The 11,192-nt window shown below is 43.7% G+C and overlaps 1 protein-coding gene across 1 annotated transcript in view; it reads right to left on the bottom strand.

Annotated features, from left to right (window-relative positions):
• Nucleotides 1–699: 699 nt before the first annotated feature.
• LOC116979224 (calpain-5-like) overlaps nucleotides 700–11,192 on the bottom strand; it is a 91,629-nt gene continuing 81,136 nt past the window's right edge. The window contains exons 10-13 of the mRNA XM_033030802.1: nucleotides 9,528–9,724; nucleotides 5,670–5,791; nucleotides 3,693–3,829; nucleotides 700–1,096 (exon numbers count right to left, since the gene is read on the bottom strand). Of these exons, the coding sequence (XP_032886693.1) occupies nucleotides 917–1,096; nucleotides 3,693–3,829; nucleotides 5,670–5,791; nucleotides 9,528–9,724 (636 nt within the window). The 3' untranslated portion in view covers nucleotides 700–916. The remainder of the gene's footprint in view (nucleotides 1,097–3,692; nucleotides 3,830–5,669; nucleotides 5,792–9,527; nucleotides 9,725–11,192) is intronic.

Genomic DNA, 11,192 nt, shown 5'->3' with positions numbered 1-11,192 from the left:
ACCGTGCATAGTTCCTTGAAGGTGGAATCTCATATAGATAGGGTGGTAAAGAAAGCTTTTGTTATGCTAGCCTTTATAAATCAGAGCATTGAGTATAGAAGCTGGGATGTAATGTTAAAATTGTACAAGGCATTGGTGAGACCAAATCTGGAGTATGGTGTACAATTTTGGTCGCCCAATTATAGGAAGGATGTCAACAAAATAGAGAGAGTACAGAGGAGATTTACTAGAATGTTGCCTGGGTTTCAACAACTAAGTTACAGAGATAGGTTGAATAAGTTAGGTCTTTATTCTCTGGAGCGCAGAAGGTTAAGGGGGGACTTGATAGAGGTCTTTAAAATGATGAGAGGGATAGACAGAGTTGATGTGATCAAGCTTTTCCCTTTGAGAATAGGGAAGATTCAAACAAGAGGACATGACTTTAGAATTAAGGGACAGAAGTTTAGGGGTAACATGAGGGGGAACTTCTTTACTCAGAGAGTGGTAGCGGTGTGGAATGAGCTTCCAGTGGAAGTGGTGGCGGCAGGTTCGTTGGTATCATTTAAAAATAAATTGGATAGGCATATGGATGAGAAGGGAATGGAGGGTTATGGTATGAGTGCAGGCAGGTGGGACTAAGGGAAAAAGGTTGTTCGGCACGGACTTGTAGGGCCGAGATGGCCTGTTTCCGTGCTGTAATTGTTATATGGTTATATGTGCAGAATGGCCTAATTCTGCTCCTAGAACTTATGAGAATAGTAGAAACAAGTCCCCTAGAGATGTTGTCTGGCCTGCTGTTACTCCAGCACTTTGTGTGCTTTTTTTAGCACTGAGGGTTTCTTTGATAAAGTCTTGTGTAAATCCCCGTGGCCTACTGGTTGAGATGAGGAGGCTGACTTTGAAGCTCAGCGGTAGGTTACATTGGATCGCTCGCGGTTCAGAACGCTGCCAGGTCGCTGCTGGTCTTGACAGTGACGCTGACGCTCCCAGGCGTCTGGCCCTCCTGAACGCCGTTGTTGTGAATCTGCAGGATCTGCGGAGAGCCGTGGTTATCCTGGGACCCGTCAAGGGTCACCTGACCTATCAGCTTGTCACACAACGTGTTACGATTCCAAACCTGTCAACAAAGCAAAGAGGCTTAGATGTCGTCTCGTGGTACAAATGTCCCTTCATTTTTGGTTGTTTAAAATGCAGGAAATCAGTTTTTAAATATTCATTCTCGTTTTCAAATCCCTCCATGATCTTTCCCTTCGTAGAATCAAAAGTTTTTAATCGTCATTTGTAACAACAATGGAACATAAAAATTCTTACTTGCAGCAACAGAACTGGCCTGTGAACATGGTACACATCGATAATATATAGTGTACAACGGAACAATATAAGTGTGGCACGGTTCGTAACTTCATAAGACATGGGAACATACACTAAAGTGGCATTTAAAAGTAAGTTCGTGTCATAGGAGCAGAATTAGGCCATTCAGCCTGAGGAAATATTATATAATAGAACTGCTCGGATAATAACTTTCATATAAGCCATGTAATGTTGCAAGATAAAAAGCTTAAAGCTTTCAGAAACACATGTCCCTGCAAGAAATAAAGTACAAAGAAACACACACAGGGAACAGATGGTTTATCAATACATGGAAACACTAATCTGAACATGCATTGCTTTGTTTATTGCTTTGAGGCAATTAAAACGCTGTAAGAAGTTGTATTTGCTATAATCTTGTGTTCCGAGTTTGTTAATAGGGCCCCTTCTTGGGTCATAGGCCATTTGGTCATAGCCCATTTGCTCTTTCTTTATGGCACATTCCTGAGCTCCGGTGTGACATAAAGATAAGGGTTTATGGCTGTTTATACTAAGTCCAAGACCCCAAGACTGGATATAATAGATTCTGTAATTCAGCTTTGGCTAAGTTGAATTATACTTATGTTGAGATAAGGGATAGGATATGTGTGCAAAGGAGTACGGTCGCTTGAAGGGGAAATAATCAGATTGATGGTTATGTGAGTTTGACATAAGTTTAAGTATAAGTTTGACTTATGTTTATCGAAAGTCGAAGAGGCGACTGTGCTTTGAGTTAGTGGTCTGAAGCTTGTAATTTTCCATTTGTTCTGTAATGTTTGTAAAGAGGCCCTACAGATGAGATTGGAATTCCAGCTCCCAGAGATAGCAGGAGAAGGGGAGGCTGTAAGTTAGAATGAAGCTGTATCCTGGCACGAAACACTTATCATCAATCAAGTTTTACATTTATACAACCCATGTATGCTTGGAGTTGGGAGGTGTGTGTGATTGGAATTAAAACTTACAAAACTGTGTAATTTGTAAGGATAAGACAAACTTATATATTTAATGTTTGTAATACATAGGTAATAGTATTTTAAACTGCAAATTGTAGTGAAACCATTTGTGAAATGTAGTGTGTCTAAATAGGATTGTAAACATTAGATCTTGTTTAGATCTGTAGAAATATCTTTCTTCTTGGTATGGAAAATGTGTTTTGTTTGTATGACGTGTGATCATTGGATTATATGTATATCTTATATTTTGAGGAGTGGTCTCTGATAATTGAGCCTACTGTGGTTTCACTTTGTTGAAATAAAATGATTCTGAACAAGTTAAAAACCACAAAGCAAAGGGTTGTAAAATGAGGCCAGAGAAGGTCGGGTGACTACTGTTGTAAATCACCGGAAGGACTCAGATAATTGGTTACTAGTTTGCCATACCCTCTGTATCGCAAATGTCTAATACCTATATAATGCCTTGAGTTTGTACCAACGTTACTAGTTCCCTGGACCCGCCCCAGAGCTGTTAGCTCTGTGTTGGTACGTTCAGAGAATTATCGCAGTGCTGCAATAAAGAATTGATGATAAATAAGTCCAATGTTTGGTTCAAGTTTTCTTGAAGTAGATTGACAAAAATAACTCATTTTAACAAACCGATCGAATCTATTCTGCCATTCAATCATGGCTGATCTATCTTTCTCCCTCAACCCCATTCTCCTGCCTTCTCTCCGTAACCTCTAATGCCACTTGCTAATCAAAAACCTGTTAATCTCCACTTTAAAAATACCCATTAACTTGACCTCCACAGCTGTGTGTGACAATGAATTCCACAGATTCACCACCCTCTGATTAAAGAAATTCCTCCTCATCTCCTTCCTAAAGGACCGTCCTTTAATTCTGAGGCTGTTACCTCTAGTCCTAGAGTCTCCCGCTAGTGGAAACATCCTCTCCTCATCCACTCTGTCCAAGCCTTTAATTATTCGGTAAATTTCACCGTGGTCCCCCCCTCATTCTTCTAAACTATAAACTACATACGACGCAGGACAATAAACAAACAAACTAAACAGGGAGTCATAGAGTGATACAGCATGGAAACAGGCCCTTTGGCCCATCTTGCTCAGACTGGCCAACATGTCCCAGCTACACTAGTACCACCTGCCAGCAGGTCCATATCCCTCCAAATGTGGTCCATATTCCTACAAATCTGTCCTATCCATGTACCTGTCTAAAGGTCTACCCCTCCTGGCAATTTGTTCCATACACCCATCACCTTTCCCCACGCTCACCTTCAACCGATATCCTCTGATCCTCGATTCATCTATTCTGGGCAAAAGACTGTGCATCTAAACAAATTTAGACACATCCTGATATCCTATTCTCTTTATGTGTTGACCCTGCTTTGATCTCTGACAGTGGCAAGCACCTTACCTGAATAATTATTGGAAGAGTAGGCATTCTCCTGTGAAATATTACTTTGGAATCAAACTCTGGATTCAGCGTGTTTTCAATAATAGCAGTACGTATCCTGTGGAATTCGCATTTAATAACAGCGTAGGGATTGGCTCCTGGAACAGCAAGCAAAGTTTTGTTTTCATGTTATATCCTGCACAGCACGTTGCTGCTAGGCTGGAAAGTTCATAAGTGGCAGGATTAGGCCATTCGGCTCATCAAGTCTACTCTGCCATTCAATCGTGGTTGATCTATCTCTCCCTCCCAACCCCATTCTCCTGCCTTCTCCCCGTAAACTCCTGACTCCCGTACTGATCAAAGGGTGGAGAAACAATTTACGAGGATGCTGCCGGGATTCGAGGGCCTGAGCTACAGCGAGAGGTTGAGCAGGTCACGACTTTATTCCTTGGAGCGCAGGAGGGTGAAGGGTGATCTTATAGAGGTGTACAAAATCATGAGAGGAATACATGGTGAATGCACGTCTTTACTGAGAGCAAAATAATTGAGAACCAGAGGACATAGGTTTAAGGTGAGGGGGGAAAGATATAAGGGGAACCAGAGAGACAACTTTTACACAGTGGTGGGTGCATGGAACGAGCTGCTGGAGGATTTTCAGATAGTCCTTGCTTTCTAATTCTTTCCCCTCCCCTTCCCAGCTCTCCCACAAGCCTACTGTCTCCGCATTTTTGTTTCTTCCCCCCCTCCGACTGCAGTCTGAAGAAGGGTCTCGACCCGAAATGTCGCCTATTCCTTCTCTCCATAGATGCTACCTCACCTGCTGAGTTTCTTCAGCATTTTTGTCTGTCGTAGGTAGTTGAGGCAGGTACTATCACAATGTTTAAGAAACATTTAGTCAGGTGCATGGATAGGACAGGTTTCGAGGGATATGAGCTGACTAGTGTAGTTGGGACATGGAGGCCGGTGAGTGCAAGTTGGATCGAAGACCCTGTTTCCACACTATCACTCTATAACATACAGCACACTAAAATGTAACTCTTTGATATTGTTTTATGTCACAAAGATGAGGACTGAAGGAAATGTTTCAGTATGTAGAAACTAGTAACTGCAGATGCTTGTTTACCAAAAAAGACACCAAGTTCTGGAGTAATTCAGCGGGTCAGGCAGCAACACTGGAGAACATGGAGTTTTGACATTTCGGATTGGGACCCTTCTCCAGTCTGAATTATAAAATAATTCATTTCCTACAATTGGGAGCAATAGGACCCAGGAGGGTATTATTGAGGGTCACCTGTCAGAAAAGAGTGTGGGGGGGGGGGGGGAGGGGGAGGGGGAGGAGCAGTAGGACCTAGGAGAACATTATTGAGGTTCTCTGTTGGAAGGGGGGAGCAATAGGACCCAGGTGGGCATCGTTGAAGTTCCCTGATGGAAAAGAGGGCACTATTGAGGTTCCAGTTTTGGAACGGGGAGTACCAGGACGCAGGAGAGCATTATTGAGGTTCGCTGTTGGAAGGGGGAGCAATAAGACACAGGAGAGCATTATTGAGGTTCTCTGATGGAAGGGAGGGCATTATTGAGGTTCCAAATTGGATGGGCAGCATTAGGACCCAGGAGAGCACCATTGAGATTCTCTGTTGGAAGGGGGGCACTAGGAACCAGGAGAGCATCATTGAGGATCTCTGACAGAAGGGGGGAGCAGTAGAACCCAGGTGGGCATCGTTGAAGTTCCCTGATGGAAAAGAGGGCACTATTGGGGTTCCAATTTGGAAGGGGGAGTACTAGGACGCAGGAGAACATTATTGAGGTTCTCTGTGGGAAGGGGGGCACTAGGACCCAGGAGAGCATCATTGAGGTTCTCTGACAGAAGGGGGGAGCAGGAGGACCCAGGAGAGCACAATTGAGGTCCACTATTGTGGAAGGGGCTGAGAGCTGGCGTAGACTCATTGGGCTGTGTGACCTCCTTCTGTGCCATACAGATGGGCTCAGGGCTGGACGTACCTCCAGAGGAATCCTGCTTCAGGAGGTCCTTCGCCCCGTGAAGGTGCAGCTGGGTGACAACACGCGGGTAACGTAGCACAACGTGCCAACACGTCACCTCAGGCTTGTCCAGCGTCATCTCCCTAGGGTTAAGATCAGAATAAACTCAGCTCATTTTAGTTTATTGTCACGTGTACCGAGGTACAGTGAAAAGCTTTTGTTGTATGCTAACCAGTCAGCAGCAAGACAATACATGATTACAATCGAGCCATTTACACAATAAGGGAATAACGTTTAGTACAAGGTAAAGCCAGCAAAGTCCGATCAAGGATAGTCCGAGGGTCACCAATGAGGTAGATAGTAGTTCAGGACTGCTCTCTGGTTTGGCATTCCAAACTCCCATTTCCAAAATTGGTTGGCAGACAGGAAACAAAGAGTAGGGATTAACGGGTCCCTTTCAGAATTGTAAGCAGTGTTCTAGGACCGCAGCTATTTACAATATACTTCAATGATTTGGATGAAGGGATTCAAAGTAACATTAGCATGTTTGCAGATGACACAAAGCTGGGGGGCAGTGTGAACTGTGAGGAGGATACTATGAGAATGCAGGGTGACTTGGACAGGTTGGGGGAGTGGGCAGATGCATGGCAGATGAAGTTTAATGTGGATAAATGTGAGGTTATCCACTTTAGTATCAAAAGCAGGAAGGCAGATTATTACCTAAATGGCGTCATGTTGGGAAAAGGGTAGGGATTAACGGGTCCCTTTCACAACGGGATCTGGGGGTCCATGTTCATCAGTCTATGAAAGTAAGCATGCAGGTACAGCAGGGAGTAAAGAAAGCGAATGGCACTTGGCCTTTATAACAATAGGAGTCGAGTATAGGAGCAAAGAGGTACTTCTGCAGTTACACAAGGCCCTAGTGAGACCACACCTGGAGTATTGTGTCCAATTTTTGTTCCCTAATTTGAAGAAGGAAATTCTTCCTATTGAGGGAGTGCAGAGTTACAAGGTTAATTCCCGGGATAGCGTGACTGTCATATGCTGAGAGAATGGACTTGTACACTCTGGAGTTTAGAAGGATGAGAGGGCATCTTATTGAAACATATAAGATTGTTAAGTGTTTGGACACGCTAGAGGCAGCAAACATGTTCCCGATGTTGGGGGAGTTCAGAACCAGGGGCCACAGTTTAAGTATAAGGGGTAAGCCATTTAGTATGGAGACGAGGAAACACTTTTTCTCACAGAGAGTTGTGAGTCTGTGGAGGGCGGTGGAGGCCGGTTCTCTGGATACTTTCAAGAGAGAGCTAGATAGGGCTCTTACAGATAGCGGAGTCAGGGGATATGGGGAGAAGGCAGGAACGGGGTACTGATTGGGGATGATCAGCCATGATCACATTGAATGGCGGTGCTGGCTCGAAGGGCCGAATGGCCTACTCCTGCACCTATTGTCTATTGTCTATTGTCTGTGTTTGTGGTAAGATGATTCAGTTGCCTGATAACAGCTGGGAACAAACTGTCCCTGAATCTGGAGGTGTGTGTTTTCACACTTCTGTACCATTTGCCAGAGGGGAGAAGAGGGAGTGGCCAGGGTGTAACTTGTCTTTGATTATGCTGCTGGCCTTGCCGAGGCAACGCGAGGTATACATTGTTATGAGACACACAATTACATAGGCCGCAGTCTAGGACTTGATGGACAGAAGAGCCTGTTTCTGCGCCTTATCACTAAACTAAATTAATTTATTTTCTTTACTCTATATCTTCCCCTTTGTTCTATCTACTGTGTTTGAGTTTGAACTGATTGTCTCTATGTGTGGTATATTTCAGTTGATTGGATGACATGCAAAACAAAGCTTTTCACTGTATCTCGGTATACCTGACAATAACAAAATCTCAAGCTAGTTTAGTTTAGAGATACAGCGCGGAAACAGGCCCTTCAGCCCACCGAGCCCGCACCGACCAGTGATCACCGCACACTAACACTACCCCAAACGCACTAAGGATAATTTATAATTAAACCAAGCCAATTAACCTACACACCTTTGGAGTGTGGGGGGAAGCCAGAGCACCCAGAGAAAACCCAGGCTGGTCACAGGTAGAAAGGACAAACCCTGTACAGACAGCACCCAAGGTCAGGATCGAACCCATGTCTCTGGTGCTGTGAGGCTACAACTCTACTGCTGCGCTACCGTGCCTCCCAATGTTCCATTCATTTTGTTTAGTGAACACAAAGTGCTGGAGTGACGACCAGGGTAGAGAGAGGGGAATAAGGGTGGACGGGGTCGGGGAGGGGAAAAGACTAAAAATTAGAGAATTCAACATTCATACCGCTGGATTGGAAGCTGCCCAAGCCAAATATGAGGTGCTAATTTTAGAGATACAGCGCGGAAACAGGCCCTTTGGCCCACCAATTTGCTGTTCCTCCAGTTTGCATGTGGCCTCACTCTGGCAATGGAGGAGGCCCAGGATAGAAAGGTCATTGTTGGAAGGAGAGTTAAAATGGTTGGCAATTGGGAGATCCTGTAGGCGTTGGCGGACCGAGCGCAAGGGTGCAGCGAAACGATTGGCGAGCCTATGTTTGGTCTCTCCGATGTACAGGAGCCCACATCAGGAACACCAGATGCAGTTGATTAGGTCCAGTATATCATTCAGAAGTGGAATAAGATAGACACACAATGCTGGAGTAACTCAGCGGGACAGGCAGCATCCCTGGAGAGAAGGAATGGGTGACATTTCGAGTTGAGGCCCTTCTTGAGACTGAATCAGTGAAGAGGGTGATACAGAGATAAGGAAGTGTTGGGTGTGAAAACAAGCAAAGGGATGGAGATCAGGGAAAATGTAGAATAGATCATTGTTAGCTAGGAGAAGGTAACAACAAATCTAAAATGTAGAGAGATAAAATGTAAATGAAGGTAGACAAAAACGAGCGTAGACAAATAAAAACTCAGTGGGTGAGGCAGCATCCATGGAGCGAAGGAATAGGTGACGTTTCGGGTCAAGACCCTTCTTCAGACTGATGTGGGGGTGGGGGGGTCGGGAAGAAGAAAGGAAGAGGTGAAGACATTAGGCTTTGGGAGAGCTGGGAAGGGGAGGGGAAGGAGGGAGAAAGCAAGGACTACCTGAAATTGGAGAAGTCAATGTTCATACCGCTGGGGTGTAAACATGTAAACGAGGACAGTCAGACTAGTTGAAGAACTGGGAAGGGGGGAGGGAGAATCTAGGTCCAGAGGTCATTGCCTTAGAATTAAAGTATGTTCCTTTAGGAAGGAGAGGAGGAGGAGTTTCTTTTGTCAGAAAGGTGACGAATCTGTGGAATTCATTGCCATAGAAGGCCAAGTCAATGGATATTTTAAAGGCAGAGATAGATAGATTCTTGATTAGTACTGGTGTCAGGGGTATGGGGAAAAGGCAGGAGAATGGGGTTGAGAGGAAAAGATAGATCTGCCGTGATTGAATGTTGGAGTAGGCTTGATGAGCCGAATGGCCTAATTCTGCTCTTCTCACTTATGAACTTATAAACTAATGAAGTATACCAATTTAAAATAAATGGTGACAACAGTGCTGCACTGCTGCTGGGTGTCGGGTGGTGGAGCCACTGAGTCAGTACCTTCCAACACTTGGTAAAGAAAGGTGCCTGATATCTGCATTTCAATTCCATTCAGAAACTGGTGCTGGCCAAGTCAATGGATATTTTTAAGGCAGATATAGATGGATTCTCGATTAGTACGGGTGTCAGGAGTAACGGGGAGAATGCAGGAGAATGGAGGTCGGAGTGAGAGACAGATCAGCCATGATTGAATGGTGGAGCAGACTTGATGGGCCGAATGGTCTTATGATGATGACACTGATTCAGATTCTGATCCAGGTTCCTGGAAATACCTGCATCCGGAGGATCTGTCAGTGTAGATTCTCAGCAGATAGTCGCCCTCTGCATTTGGCTCCAATGTTGTCGGGATAATGACATAACGCCCTTTGTTCAGGTCAATTCGTAGGAAAATACTTCTTGTTGCAATGTAGTCTGACGTGGCCACTTTCTTAAACAAACTGTGCAGTCTGTACTCGCGGTTGAGTTCCACCTTGAAAGAAGACAGCGAAGTTGATGGTAAATAAATGTTTTTAAAAGTTTATTGCCATCTTTACAATTTTCTGGTGCTAAAGTCACGTGGTCTTTGCCTGGTCTTCTTTGGTCCCAGTTTGTGTCTTTAGTAATGAGAAGCTGAGGCAGGGACTATCGCAACATTTAAGAAATAATTGGGCAGGTACATGGATTGGACAGGTTTGGAGGGATATTGGCCAAACACAGGCAGGTGGGACTAAAGTAGATGGAGCATGTTGGTCGGTGAGGGCAAGTTGGGCTGAAAGGCCTGCTTCCATGGTGTACCACTCTATGATGCTCCAAAGATACAGGTATATAGGTTAGTGGGTGAGGCAGCATCTCTGGAGAGAAGGAATAGGCGACGTTTCGGGTCGAGACCCTTCTACTAGTCTTACTGTCTCTGACTACATTCTATCTTTGTCCCGCCCCCTCCCCCGACATCAGTCTGAAGAAGGGTCTCGACCCGAAACGTCGCCCATTCCTTCTCTCCAGAAATGCTGTCTCACCCATTGAGATACTCCAGCATATTGTTTCACCCTTCGATTTAAACCAGCATCTGCAGTTTTTCTTACACAGGGTAATTGGTAAATGGAGAAATTGTCCCTAGTGTAGCAATGTTACAAAATTTTGAGATTTTAAAAATCAAGTCTGTAATTTATCCCATCAGATAAAGCATAAAAATAAGTTTAATTTGACACCTAATTCACTTTCATATCTCAAGTATTTAAAAAGTTATGGCCATTTTCATACTGGGAAATGACCATCTTGTTCCCTATTGATTTTCTATGGACATAACAAAAAAGCTGTGATCGTGAACAGTCAAAAGCCCATAACTTTCTTAAAAATTAAGAGAACTGAATGAAATTTTCAGTTATCATAGATTGAAGCATTCTGAAACAAATATAAAATAATCTTACTTGGATGACCTGAAATTAAAGCATATAATTAGTTAGTTACCTAATTGTAGCTAATTTCAGAATTCAATTACTAAACATCTATCCATTTCTTAATAAATGATTAACATTTTTAAATAGCCTAAATGTCCAAATAATATTCACAAATAATTCACAATAAAACATGATTTTTAAATCTCATTTACATTAATTTATAGGCCAAATGGAAGGAATTTAGTGTTTAATTGCTGTAAATAAATGCCCATTTAAATCAGCTTTCCAGTGGGTCCCTGTGGAACGCGCTGGTTTAGAACGTTCACATTGCGGTAGATTTGTGCCCCAAATGCCGAGAAAAATACTGCGCGATATAATGGGCCCAAATTGAGCTACTCGCAATATTAAACTTTGTATAAAGGGATCTTTAGAAGCCCTTTTTAATGTAAAAATATACAACCTAACTTCTGCTATTTGCTTTATGAGACCCTGCGGTTGCTGGCGGTCGAGGGTTTAGAGATTGATTTTTAAACTACTATAACTATTATTCAAGGCCTTTAA

Source organism: Amblyraja radiata, chromosome 12 (assembly GCF_010909765.2).
Source record: "Amblyraja radiata isolate CabotCenter1 chromosome 12, sAmbRad1.1.pri, whole genome shotgun sequence".
In the NCBI taxonomy this organism is placed as follows: Eukaryota; Metazoa; Chordata; class Chondrichthyes; order Rajiformes; family Rajidae; genus Amblyraja; species Amblyraja radiata.
This window is presented reverse-complemented; position numbering and strand designations above follow the sequence as displayed.